A 13,232-nucleotide genomic window follows, 5' to 3' on the forward strand; every position below is an offset into this window, starting at 1 on the left:
TAAAGGCTACATTGATTATTTTATTTAAAATCCGCTGTGGTGATGCATGAAATAAATTCTCAGGGGTTCAATGAATGAAGATCTTTCTAATTGCATGTGTTTTTTAATAGACTTTTATTATGAATATGTCAGTACCACACAAAAACATTTTTTTCTTTTGTCACACTTGCATTCAAATGTAATTCCATTTCTTTTTTTTTTCAGAAATAAAATCCATGCTTATAAAAATAAACTGCAAATGCTATTGGAGGAAAAATAACTGTATAAGGATTTTGTGCTGCCTCTCATATTTAAAAAAGTGCTCACTGGCAATGCATTGCTGTGGGCAACACAAGCAGATCCTTTATTTATTTATTTATTTTTGTAAATTCAAATGTTTATACACATACATTGCGACGCCATTAAATAAAGACCCAATAAATGCTATATGCAAGGACCAATGTGTTCTCAAGAACATTTACCATGAAATTATACGTATTTTTAAGCATTATATTATGCTCAAACTGGTCTGATTTCCACCACCATTAGCGTACCTATAGTGCAATTAACGCTGAGGAAAAAAACGGCCTGTTGCAGTGTGAATGCTCCATTTTGCCACAAAAGTCTATATTCATAATAATCTCTAAGCTGTCAGTTGTGGTTTGGGTTTTAGGGTCATGTCAAATTCAGATATATACATATTTATATACAATTTTTTCCCCCCCATAATTTAAAAAAAGTTAGTAAACCCCAAAAATACACAATTTTTCTGCTATTTACAGTGTATTAGTCCAACTAAAGTCTTATGAGAATAGTTTCCTAAGACATACACACATACAGTATACTGTATAAGCAGCGTTTTAAGACTCATGGGGTTAAAATGCAGTGACTGCAAAAGAAGGGTAATACCTCACCATAAATCATTTAAAACTCACCGAATTAAATAAAAGTACCATAATCGAACTATGATTACATTCTTATAATAATTTATAACAGAAAGCGCTTAACCTTACATTTTAAATCCTTGTTAGAGTGCACTTCTCATTCAAAATATATTTGGTAGTCTTTGTTTTTTAAAAGAAATAAAGGACGTATACATATTAGTGCTAACTTTTTTCAGGTAATTGGAATTAAACGTCCTCCTCATATGGTGATTAGTACAATTATTGAAGTTTTTTTCTTTACTGACTGAAAACAAAATGGCAGGATATAAAATGAGCTGTGATAGATAAAGAAAAAGTGAGAGAGGTCTGTCTCTTCTTCCAGTTGCATAGTATTTTTGTGATAATGCCGGAAAGCTTACAGCAGCAGAAGCGCATTCTATTAAAACAAGCGTGGGATAAAAGGGTTGCTGGGACGGCTTTAAAACAAACTTGTCATGTCATCTAATGCTGGGATTCCCCGCTGGCCTCGGAGTCCGCGATGATCTCCCAGCTGGACGTGGCGTTGCTCATGTGGGTGGGGCTCCGGCCGCTGCCCGACCACGTCAGGAAGCCTAAGCTGCACCAGACAGAGACGGACAGACCTGAGGTCAGCTCAGCGGGGCGGGGATTAAGGCCAAATATAGCGGAGGACTGGCTAAGGTCTCAAGATAATAATGGGAGGGAAGACTAATGCACAAAAGACCACTGTGGTCAGGAGTTTATTTGCTTTAACCAGGTTTGGGGTGTCTGACCATCATCATTTCTACTTTCCCTCGATCCTTCTTAAACTGACCGAGCAAGTCCTTCATTATATTGTACATTGACACAGACACAGAAAGCCTTAAAACTTGTCAAAGGCAAAGGAAAGAACTTTTCCTTCTTGACATTGTGTCACCTATACTATATTGTGAACTAGAAAACGTCACAGGATTGTTTAACTTAGTTCGTTTTAAGTCCTCAATAAACAAGGAAAGGCAGCCATTACAGTGAACACGACACATCAGCAAGAGGTGAAAATCGATATCGAGAGCTCATATGTGTATATAAAAACAAATTATTTTCATAGTTTATAGTTTTACCCCTTCCAAACACTTGAACCACATTTTAAAACATTTACCCACATACATTTTTCAAGCATATTGTGAATATATTTGAAGGCAATAAAAAAGTGTAACCACAAAATGTATAGAAAATACAGTAAAGTACTGATGAGTGCTGTGTGTTGTGAATAGCCCAAAATTTCCTGGTTTTGAACTGTAAGCCATTCTACATCATTCATTCTGGCTGGCGCGTACATTCCGCCTCAAACTAACACGAACGCCGCACTGCTAACGCTCGCCGAACAAGTCAACGAAATTGAAAAAAAACACCCGGACTCGCCCCTCATTATTCTCGGGGATTTTAACAAAGCTAAACTCAAACACGAACTCCCTAAATACCAGCAGCACATCAACTGTCCTACCAGGCAAAATAACATTTTAGACCACTGCTACACTACGGTAAAAAACCGCATACCGCGCTATTCCTCGTGCAGCCTTGGGCTCGTCTGATCACTGCTTAATTCACTTAATACCGACGTACAGGCAAGAACTTAAATGCGCGAAGCCTACAGTGAAAACAGTGAAAAAGTGGACCAATGAAGCCAAGATGGAACTTCAAAGCTGTTTAGACTGCACAGACTGGAGTGTCTTTGAAAATTCAGCTGGCAGCCTGGATGAATATACGGACACTGTCACATCCTATATCAGTTCCTGTGAAGATGTGTGTGTACCAACAAAATCATTTCGCACATTCAACAACAACAAGCCGTGGTTCACTGCTAAACTTAAGCAGCTTCGCCAAGCTAAGGAGGACGCATCTCAGAGCGGGGACAGGGCCCTGTATAATCGTGCTAGAAACCAGCTGACTAAAGAAATTAACATTTGCAAAGAGGAACTATGCAGCAAAGTTGGAAAAACAGTTTAGCGCTAACGACTCTAAATCAGTCTGGCATGCATTCCAATCGCTGACTAATTACAAGTGACGATCGCCCCCAAGCTGAGAACAATAGCACACTAGCCAACGACTTGAATACCTTCTACTGCAGATTTGAAAAGGACACTTTCACACCCCACATCCACCCAGCCGCACCACCGACCACTATCCCACCACCGACTTCTGCGTTAACCATCCGCGAACAGGATGTGAGACGCATCTTCAAACAACAAAAGATTAACAAAAGCGGCAGGCCCAGACCATGTGTCCCCAATCCTGCCTCAAAGTCTGCGCGGACCAGCGCGCTCCAGTCTTCACTCAGATCTTCAATAGATCTCTGGAACGGTGCGAAGTACCATCCTGCTTCAAACGCTCCACCATCATTCCAGTCCCCAAGAAACCTGCAATCTCGGGTCTAAATGACTACAGGCCTGTCGCCTTGACATCTGTGGTTATGAAGTCATTTGAACGTCTCGTGCTGGACCACCTCAAGAGCGTCACAGGTCCCCTGCTGGACCCCCTGCAGTTTGCCTACCGAGCGAACAGGTCTGCGGATGGTGGAGTCCACATGGGACTGCACTTCATCCTAGAACACCTCGACAGTGCAGGGACCTACGCGAGGATCCTGTTCGTGGACTTCAGCTCAGCGTTCAACACCATCATCCCTGAACTCCTTTCATCCAAGCTTCTGCAGCTCAGCGTCTCACCTGCCATCTGCCAGTGGATTTACAGCTTCCTGACGGGCAGGACACAGCAGGTGAGGCTGGGGGAGGCCACCTCATCCACACGCAGCATCAGCACTGGGGCGCCCCAAGGTTGTGTCCTCTCTCCGCTGCTCTTCTCTCTCTACACGAACGACTGCACCTCAGCGCACCCAGCTGACAAAGTCCTCAAGTTTGCAGATGACACCACTGTCATCGGCCTCATCAAGGACGGTGACGAGTCTGCATATCGACAGGAAGCGGAGCGGCTGGAGCTGTGGTGCGGCCGACACAACCTGGAGCTGAACACGCTCAAGACTGTAGAGATGATCGTGGACTTCAGGAGGCATCCTTTGCCACAGCTGCCTCTCACGTTGTCTAGCTGCCTTGTGTCAACCGTCAACACCTTCAAGTTCCTGGGAATTACAGTCTCTCAGGACCTGAAGTGGGCGACCAACATCAACTCCGTCCTCAAAAAGGCCCAGCAGAGGATGTACTTCCTGCGGCTTCTGAGAAAGCACGGCCTGCCACCGGAGCTGCTGAGACAGTTCTACACAGCGGTCATCGAATCAGTCCTGTGTTCTTCCATCACAGTCTGGTTTGGTGCTGCTACAAAAAAGGACAAACTCCGACTGCAACGGACAATCAAAACTGCTGAAAGGACTGTCGGTACCCCCCTACCCACCCTTGAGGACTTGCACGCTGCCAGAACTAAGACAAGAGCGTGCAAAATCCTCTCGGACCCTCCGCATCCCGGTCACCAGCTCTTCCAGCTCCTTCCCTCCGGTAGGCGCTACCGATCAATGCAAACTAGAACTAGCAGACATTCCAACAGCTTCTTCCCTCTTGCGATCAACTTCTTAAACACCTAACCTACAATTCCATTACAACATGCTGGCAATTTTTTGACTTGAGTTCGTTGTCACATCTCTGTGACAATTATATATTATACAATTCTTATTAATACAATTATATATTACTCGTCCACTGTAGTTGTCTCGCCACGCTGCACTATTTGCATATCTGTTGTTGACCAATACTGGCCACTCATGCCAGAGTAGCATCTGCTCCGTTTGCACACTGATTGAGGAGTATCTGCAACATTTGCACATCCAACATTGTCCCAGATTATCGCACTACTCGTCACTTTAAACCGCATACACTCCTTGAAGTCTCGGCGCCCTTTGCACAATGGTCACATTGGTCTATTGCAATATTAGTCATTCGAACTGCTCAAAGTGCTCGAGGACTCTGCATCTTTTGCACGATTGTAAAAAAAAAAATAATGTACCGGCATTACCAGATAACTATTAACCCTTTATTGCTCAGTGACTGTTTTTTGTCAATGTCTTTCTCTCTCCAAAGTGTTCTCTGTCAATTGACTGTCTGTTGTCGTACTAGAGCGGCTCCAACTACCGGAGACATATTCCTTGTGGGGTTTTTTTGGACATACTTGGCAAATAAAGATGATTCTGATGGCAGTAAAGTCATGTACGTGGTTCTCCAGCCAGATTTAATGTTGAGAGGTGACTTCTTGTTTTTTTGTGTGTGTGTCAATACAACGACCACGTAATTCCATTTTTTACAAAGCACATCCAAGAGATTTATATACTTCCGAATGGTCAGGAGTCGAGAGTTTCCTCTGGCGCTTAAACTCACGACCAGAAGCCTTAGAAGAAGCAGGATGCTTGGGAGCCATCGGAGGGATTTTAACTGCATTCTAATCAATATGTATGCTTTCAATAAGTGTACAGGACTTATAGTAACATGGAAAGCTGTAAAAACAACTAGAAATAAATTTGTTATAAACCGCCAATTCTGGAATACAGCAGGGATTTCTGCAACAGACAAGTACAGTACATTCGTTCCACCCAAAAAAATCTGCAATAAAGTGGGGCCTTGATATAGCGAGGAAAAACTGATCGTTTTTATAAGGATGTGACTCACAGGTTTCGAATGCGTGATTCTGCTGGCTTTTCTGTACCATCCACTTCCATCACAGGACCTTTGTCTTCCTCATCACTACAGAGAAAAATAAATTATTAAAAACATTTTAACTTTATCTGCCATTGAGATCCAATCTTCTGCAAATACACATATTCTCTTTTAGTTGGATTTTGGATGGTGATGGATGAAGAGGCTTGACCTGCTGGAGTCAGGGGGAGGAATTCCAAGCATCTTGGCTTTGATGACCTTTCTTCTTTTTGTGATGGCCGATCGCACGGCTTCCAAGAGGAACCCGGGGCACCGTTCCTCGTTCAGAATCTCTCTGGAGACACGGCACAATGGCAGTCGCTTTTATTCAAAACAAGGAAGCAAAGATTTTTACAGACATTGCTGTATCGGCACCTACAAGTAACATATGACAATTTCGTAAAAAAAAAAATCGATAGTTAATATGCTGTATTTATATCCTCAACAGAGAATAAAGAGCGTATTTTCGGATCAACCTTGACAGGAATCCAGCCATTCTTGCACGTATATGTGTGTGATGTGATTCTTTTCATGTGGTGGGGACAAGAGATAGCAATCTGACGTGCAAAAATCCAATTGAAATCTTGACGTTTAGCAATAAACACATCATGCTTTATATTAGAGTTTTTCTCACTTGCTAAAAACCGACACCCATTTTCTCAATACCTTAAACACAAATCCCAAAAATGATATTTCTCTATCCATAGTCAAAGCTGAAAAACCAGTGCTCACTGAACTCTTATATTGGTTTCTTCACATCATTGGCCACAATTGTGACCCTCAATTTTGAGTTGCTGTGTTGAAGTTGAGACACCTGTGCTTTTTTGGAGTTTCACTTTGGCCACATGTGCTCACCATTATGTAACACAAGTGTATCAGAGTGCCAAATGTGTTTTAGTGGGTGAAAATATTTTGGCAGGTTGTGTCTAACTCGGTGAAAAGTGTTCTACCAAAAGAGTGGTCAGGTTTTTGCTTCATGTTACTGCCCCCTAGTGGACGAAAAGACAAGAGATTGGACACTTTATTTTGGTCAGAGATGCTCTAATGTGAAATCTCATGGCATCGAATAAAAAATATGGTATTTAGACAGAGCATTTAAAATTGGAAACTTTGCAAGATTGCACAAATATTGTCTGAATAAAAAAACCTATGGAGAGTTAACCCACCTTTGATAGTAGTTAAGCTCTTCTTGCACCAGGAAGAGGTTGGTTTTGAGCTCATTCCGCTCAAAAATGATGTCCCGCACCTCCTTCTTGGTGAAGCAAAGCGGGTCAGGATCCTTGTGGTCAGTTGAAGGCTCTTCCTTACTATTCGTCTGACTTGGACTGGACTAAATAGGAGACAAGAAGGTGTTAGATTTATTGCAACTCCGGTTCTATCTTGAACAACTACAAAAAAAGCTATAATTTCCTTTTGTCAGTTATAGATGATTGGAAGTAGTTATCTCCTGATTGAGTTTTACATTTTAGCAGTGGGATCTACAGTCAAAAGTTCTATATTTACATTGAGCTGCATCATCTTAAATGAGCACTGTTCTTAATATGTCCTTGGGGAGAGCACATTGGTGAAGGCAAAAGATGATAAACAAGCGTCATACATGGTTGTTGCTGTTGGTCCTGTCCATCTGCGCTTGCAGCTTTTCGATCACTTTGGCTTTCTCTTTCAGGTCGGCCTCCATGTCGGCCTTTCTCTCCACGGTGCTCTTGAGCTGGGCCTGCAGCACGTTCTGCTTGTGTCGCAGCTCCGCATTCATCTTCATGAAGCGCTCCAGCTGCTCCTGGAGCTGCACAGAGCCGCATGCCAGTCAAGTCCAGTGCAGTTCACATACAAATAAGAAGAACAAAAATGGACCGTTTCCTGTGTGGCTGTTAGTAACAAGTGTCAGAATAGTCAAAAGAAATTTTAAACACAGTCAATAATGGGCATCTATTTGAGCACTTAGAGAAATATGTTTGTCTATCCAGTCTGGAGGTAAATAGCAAATACACACCCAGTTATGACAGCTGTTGACATCATGTGGTACAAATGGCGTGACACGCGCACACAAATAGAGAGGGAAAACCTGCTCTGACTTGTCTAAAGTGCAACTAAATCCTTAACCAGGAACTATAAGGACACTGTCTGTCATCTTGTGTCTAACACAGCGCCTGTCATAAAGTACATTTCATTTCTAATGTCACATACTGATGCACCAAACTTTGTGTGCTACTATAATAACTCTGGATTAATCGTGTCCATTTTACCTCTTCAATGTTAATTTTAAAGTGACATTTATCAAGTGCTTTACATTTGTGTCATCATCACTAGACCACAGTTGTACACATAAAGACTTTGTTTCTCATGGCTTGTCACTTTGAAGTTCATATTTAAATATGTCGAATGTTGCTGGTGAGTCCCCATTTTTAATTCCTTCTGTTCTCACTGCCGTGGAAAGAAGAATTGTTGACAATTTCAAATGAGACAGCTGAGAGCGAGCACATACGGCTGGCCAAGACTCGAGCATTTGAAATATGCGAAGATCATGGCAGCATGGGAAACTTTTCAGATTCAACAAAGTCTGGATGTAAAAGAAAGTTACCTCGTTTTGATGTATGAGAATAGACACAAGCACACCAAATCGCAAACTGATCTGATGATTTGACAGACATACTGTATGTATAGCCATCAGATTCCTCATAATGGGATTTTGGGGGGTAAAACATTCCTGCAAACCACACAATCTGCATCCAGTCCAGAAAAACTCAGTTTGGAATTCCAGATTCTGAGCAGGATAGCGATAGAGGTCCATAAAAATGGTCATTTATTTTCAATTAGTATCTTCTTCTTTTTTTTAACCACACCATTGTGCAGATTTTTCTGATGGGAACAGCTGACCATCATAAAACGTCAATGTTGATGTATCAAAGTCAAAACGAGAAGTTGCAAACAAGTGGGAAAACCCACACCGATGAAAAGAAACCCCTTTGGTGAAAGTAATAAATGTCGTGAGTGCACCTAAGTAGAAGAAGTACTCTAACAGCTTTACATCTGCTTACCGCCTCCACCTCCTTGGTGATGGTGGCGTTCTCTTGAACTTTGGCCCTCAGCTCATCTCTTTGCTTGTCCACCACCTGCTTCAGCTTCAGCATCACCTCTCGCTCCTGCCGCTGGACACGATCTGCATACGGGTAGAGTACACAAAATTGTGCTCAGGTAAGAGTACTGTCACTTTAGAACAATCAAGTCGAACTCACAAGAAGTAGTATGTAAGTAGTCAGTGGGGAAAAAAATGCACAAATACAGAGTAACTGTTGAGTAACTTCTGATTCATTACTTCTTTTTTTTTTTTTTTTTAATCAGCGCACGAATGTTCAAAAGACAAAAATATACAATGGGAATGTGAAACTTCAGATATAGCCCAACAATATCACTTTAACTACAACAATAATACATCAAATCTTTATTAAATAACATCAATTAAGGCAACAAATGGTCTTACATTAACTTTCATTGCTTACACTCACCAGGCAGAGATAACACAAAAGCACAACATGTTTTTTCAAGTTTGAAGTGGAGTTCTTCGAGGCTAAAATGTGGACATTTTTTGGCAGACATAGATGACAGCACATGACATACTCTACAGTAGCTCTACTTTTTCGTGTTCTGTAACATATGTAAATGAATGTGAGGCCAGGGGTGTTGTGGCTCTTCTGACTGCGAGTCGCATGGCGTTGTTTCCCACGTCATTTCGTGCCACGCGTCACGTAAAGTAGTAATATTTGAAAACAATGCTTCTGTGCGGGGGGCCGTGGAGACTTTGTGTGCGGTCATGTGACTGCCTGGCTCCATTTGATTCGTGTAAATGCAGTACAACGTCACGAGTGGTTATGTTGGAATGGTCAAACAGTCATGTGACAACGCCCGAGGTAGCAATAGATAGAGAGATAGATAGCGCAATGTAGCTCGGAATGTAGTAAAAGTAGTGTTTCTTCTGAACAACAAGTAAATGTAAAAAGTATATTGTATTATAACTACTCAGAGAAGTACAGTTTATCCAAAATATTACTTAAGTAAATGTACCCGAGAAAATGCACACATGCACGCACACACACACACACAAAATTTTGATTGACACGTTTTAAGCACAAACATTTTAACCGTACCGTACAGTACAAGTATTTGACACTACTGCAACGCAATTGCATCACTACACTGTGAGGCGTGGGAGCCTGAACTTGCAGTACATAAAATTCATCTTTCCAGTGACATGACTTCCTGCCCCAAAGTTTTGCTGCTTGAATAAGAAAATACAGGTCATCCAAGCAACTCCACCCTCCGAGTTGACATTAGTGACCAATGACATCAACAATCTGGGAAACATTAGCAGACACAACTATGATATAATCCAGTACATATTCAGCCATGTGCACCAAACCTACATGATTATAAACTGTAATACAAAAATCCGTCCATATTCGATATCACTTATCATCATTAGGGTCGCGGGAATGCTGGACTTTATCTCAGTTGACTTTGGGCAACAGGCGGAAAAACATAGATGAACAACCTTCTTTAAAAACTCCTACTAGAGAATTTACCCAAATGAGACCCAATCGGAAACAAGTATCCAAGAGCAGTGAGTCCCAACCATTAGTGTGCCATGACAGATGATCAGGTGTGCCACGAGTAATTATCAAATCTCACTTAATTGCTCTGAAAATTATTCATTTGCCTCTTTGTTCATCTACATATGCCAGCAACGTATGGTTACAGGCAGAACAATTAAATGCTCTTCCACTAGAAAGCAAGCAGTAAAATTCACCTGTGTATACGCCTTGTTTCATTCAAACGACAAAATGATTATTATTAATTACATGGTGCCGTGAATAGCTAAAATCTGCAAGTAACGGAAATTATAATTGCCTATAGATGTCACAAGATGGCGGTAAAGCACTAATTTTGTCTTCATGAAGCTCCGCAGCTCACTTCAACATCATGGGAACAAAATGGCAAAATATGGCGGCGAGACACTACTTTTGTCTGAATGAAGCTTCTCACCGTACTTTAACATGCAGTAGTTTCTTGGCAACAAGATGCCACAAAATGGCACTTATAGATAAACTTGACAAAATGCCTAAGCGCGAATATGCAGGGGTTCAGGTGAATTCCGTATACAGCAGCAGTGGTTCTCAAAGTGTGGTAAGTATCACCAGTGGTAGGCGGGCTCCCTCTGGTTGTACAGGAAAGAATCACGTGATTAAATGTTCAAACCACCTTAAACTTTTCTTTTTATCCACTACATTACATTGGAAAAGTACAGTTCAGTTGTATTTAACTTTAAAGTAAAATACATACACACGTAATCTTTTAGAACAGTTTCTTTTCAAACATTTAGGTAATTTGTTTTTAATTCAACTTTAATGTGTAATATTATTTAACTGAATCCTTATTCACAGACAGTTTTGAATTTTCCTATATTTTAGCGCAGTGTGAATGTTCAAACTGTTACGGTGGCTTACGATAATATGAAATGAAACCTCTGCCCCATTTTTGATGAACATTTCGGCCTACTCCGCTGCCGTATTTTAATGTTGTCATGATGGTGGTATTTTTTGAGGTGGTACTTGGTGTTAAAAGTTTAAGAACAACTACAGTAGAGTTTATGCTTTTTTGATTTTTTTTTTTTGGTGGTGTGACATAAGATTTTATGTATGTATAGAATGTGCCTTGGCTAAATAAAGGTTGTGAAACACTGACAGATGAGTGATGCCAAATTGTACAGCTTTTTTGTCAGCATTATCTAATCTGGGCGGACCGTGGCATGAAAGTTTGATCATTTTCCATTAAAAAAAAAAAAAGGGGGGGGGGGGGGTTAACAGCCCGTTGCTTGCAGCTTTAGGTATACTTGGACGTACCATCCTGCACGTGGCTTCCCTTTAGCCTGTTCTGCAGCTGCCTGTTGTCTTCCTGAAGCTGCTGGATTTGCACTTGCAGCTCCTCACACTTGCTCCTCCATTGCTGCTCCTTCTGTTGCTGCTCCTCCTGCTTGACGGAACAGGACACAATGGCAGATGAGACACAAATAGCGTTTCCACGGTCTTACTACACACAAGTTCAGCAACTTTAATCTTGTAATAACATGTCCCCTGAGTTTTTAAGGTTTTTAAGGTGCGGTCTGATTTAGATACTGAACAGTTATGCCAAGTACTGTTTACAGGAACCTATGTTGTCAGAAATAACAGTAATGTTAAATATTTAATGTTAGTGTTACTGTAATAGAACCCATGAAAGTACAAAGTAACAGTACAGACAAAATTCAGCCTCTGTCAACATGATTTATATACTGTATTGGCTATATAGTGTAACTGTCAGATATAGTAACTAGAAATGTAATTGTAATAGAAGCAAAGAAAGCACAAAGTGACATTGCAGTCAAAATGTAGCCTGTGTTAACAACATTTTGATGAACAGTAACGACAGGTGTAGTGCAACTGTAATGGAGCCAAGGAAAGAAACAGTAGACTCAGAATTTAGCCCGTCATGATTTTTTTTTTGGGGGGGGCGGGGGGGAGTAAGACGCTATATAATAAAACAGACGCTATATAAGAAAAAAAAAATACAGTGCAACGCAAGTTATTGATTATTTTAATGAGTGATAACTATACTCTCTTTCTAGTGAAATGATCAAAGAGCACAAATAGTTGTAAAGTTGACGCTGCCAAAATGTAAGGTAATTACTTGAAACGACATTCTAAATATACTGAAGAGTAAAAGTACCGTATATTTAAGTATACATAAGTATATATAAGTATATTTGAAAGATAAACGAGTTTAATTGAGGCTACCTGCTTTTTATGCCTTTGTTTCTTCATGTGAGACAAATATTATGAGTGCACAATGTACTCTAAACTAGAGCCAGTCGTCCGCGTGCATGTAATACACAGTCATTAAGTTGTTGTAATGGTGTAACAGCAAGAGGTGAAAGCAATACACTCGCTTTTGAGTCTAATTAAGCGTATTTCCCTCACCCGCGTTTCGTGATTTTCGTTGATTTCGTCGTTGTCCTTGGCCGCCCGTTTCTTGCGCTGCAGCTGTAAGCTCTCGAAGGCCCGGAGCAGTTCTTCTTCACGGTGCTGGTGTGCCTGATTCCTGGCCGCGAAGCTCTCCAGAAGCTCCAGCACTTTCACCACCCTGGGCACCAGGCCCAGCACGCTCTCTTTGCCGTAGCCGTCGATGAGCCTCTCCAGCTCTGCGCCGAGGACTTTGGCAATCTCGTAGACGTCGTCCACCGTGAGAGACGAGCAGCTCTTGTCGAAGCAGCCGCCGTTTGCTGCTTCGCTGTGAGGCGCGGGTTGCTCCATGTCTGAAGTCGAACGCTGCAGCAGCTTCTCATGCTCCTCTTCGGCGACAACAAAACAGAAGGCGGCTCATCGGAGCAGCGACCGCATTAAAAAAAAAAAAATTATATATATATATACAAAATAAAAAAATGTCAATTTAGAAGGGGAGGAGTGGAAATGTATGTAAACCTGCTCATGTGGTCACATAAAACAGGAGGGAGGGGGGGAAAAAAATAGGACATGGGACTCTTGTGTACTAGTGCATGATAATAGCTGACTTGCAGTCAAGCCGCTGCTGGGTCCTCCCACTTTGCGAACCAATGGCGCGACACACACGCAGGGCACTTGCGTGACAGGTCGTC

General features: G+C 41.5%; 1 protein-coding gene across 2 annotated transcripts; it reads right to left on the reverse strand.

Moving 5' to 3' along the window:
- Window positions 1–97: 97 nt before the first annotated feature.
- On the reverse strand, window positions 98–13,103 carry rilp (Rab interacting lysosomal protein). Of its 2 annotated transcripts, none has more exons than XM_061783279.1 (8): window positions 12,559–13,094; window positions 11,446–11,572; window positions 8,587–8,708; window positions 7,149–7,334; window positions 6,718–6,881; window positions 5,724–5,846; window positions 5,525–5,599; window positions 98–1,479 (listed from the first exon to the last, which is right to left on the reverse strand). In XM_061783279.1, exons 1-8 carry the CDS (start codon window positions 12,889–12,891, stop codon window positions 1,365–1,367), a joined length of 1,245 nt encoding a protein of 414 aa, XP_061639263.1. In that variant the 5' UTR covers window positions 12,892–13,094; the 3' UTR covers window positions 98–1,364. The 2 variants fall into 2 exon arrangements, with proteins under 2 accessions (XP_061639263.1, XP_061639262.1); XM_061783278.1 differs by lacking the exon at window positions 98–1,479 and adding an exon at window positions 4,388–5,415 and having other exon boundaries at window positions 12,559–13,103.
- Window positions 13,104–13,232: the final 129 nt, after the last annotated feature.

The sequence above is a fragment of the Phyllopteryx taeniolatus genome, chromosome 8 (genome assembly GCF_024500385.1).
Source record: "Phyllopteryx taeniolatus isolate TA_2022b chromosome 8, UOR_Ptae_1.2, whole genome shotgun sequence".
NCBI lineage: Eukaryota > Metazoa > Chordata > Actinopteri > Syngnathiformes > Syngnathidae > Phyllopteryx > Phyllopteryx taeniolatus.

Excerpts from the sequence above, each read along its gene's own strand:
- rilp (XM_061783278.1), bottom strand. The coding sequence starts at position 12,891 with ATGGAGCAACCCGCGCCTCACAGCGAAGCAGCAAACGGCGGCTGCTTC. Across the intron at positions 8,709-11,445 it reads GGGAAGCCACGTGCAGGATG|ATCGTGTCCAGCGGCAGGAG; the intron begins GTACGTCCAAGT and ends ACCCGTATGCAG. Across the intron at positions 6,882-7,148 it reads GGACCAACAGCAACAACCAT|TCCAGTCCAAGTCAGACGAA; the intron begins GTATGACGCTTG and ends TCTCCTATTTAG.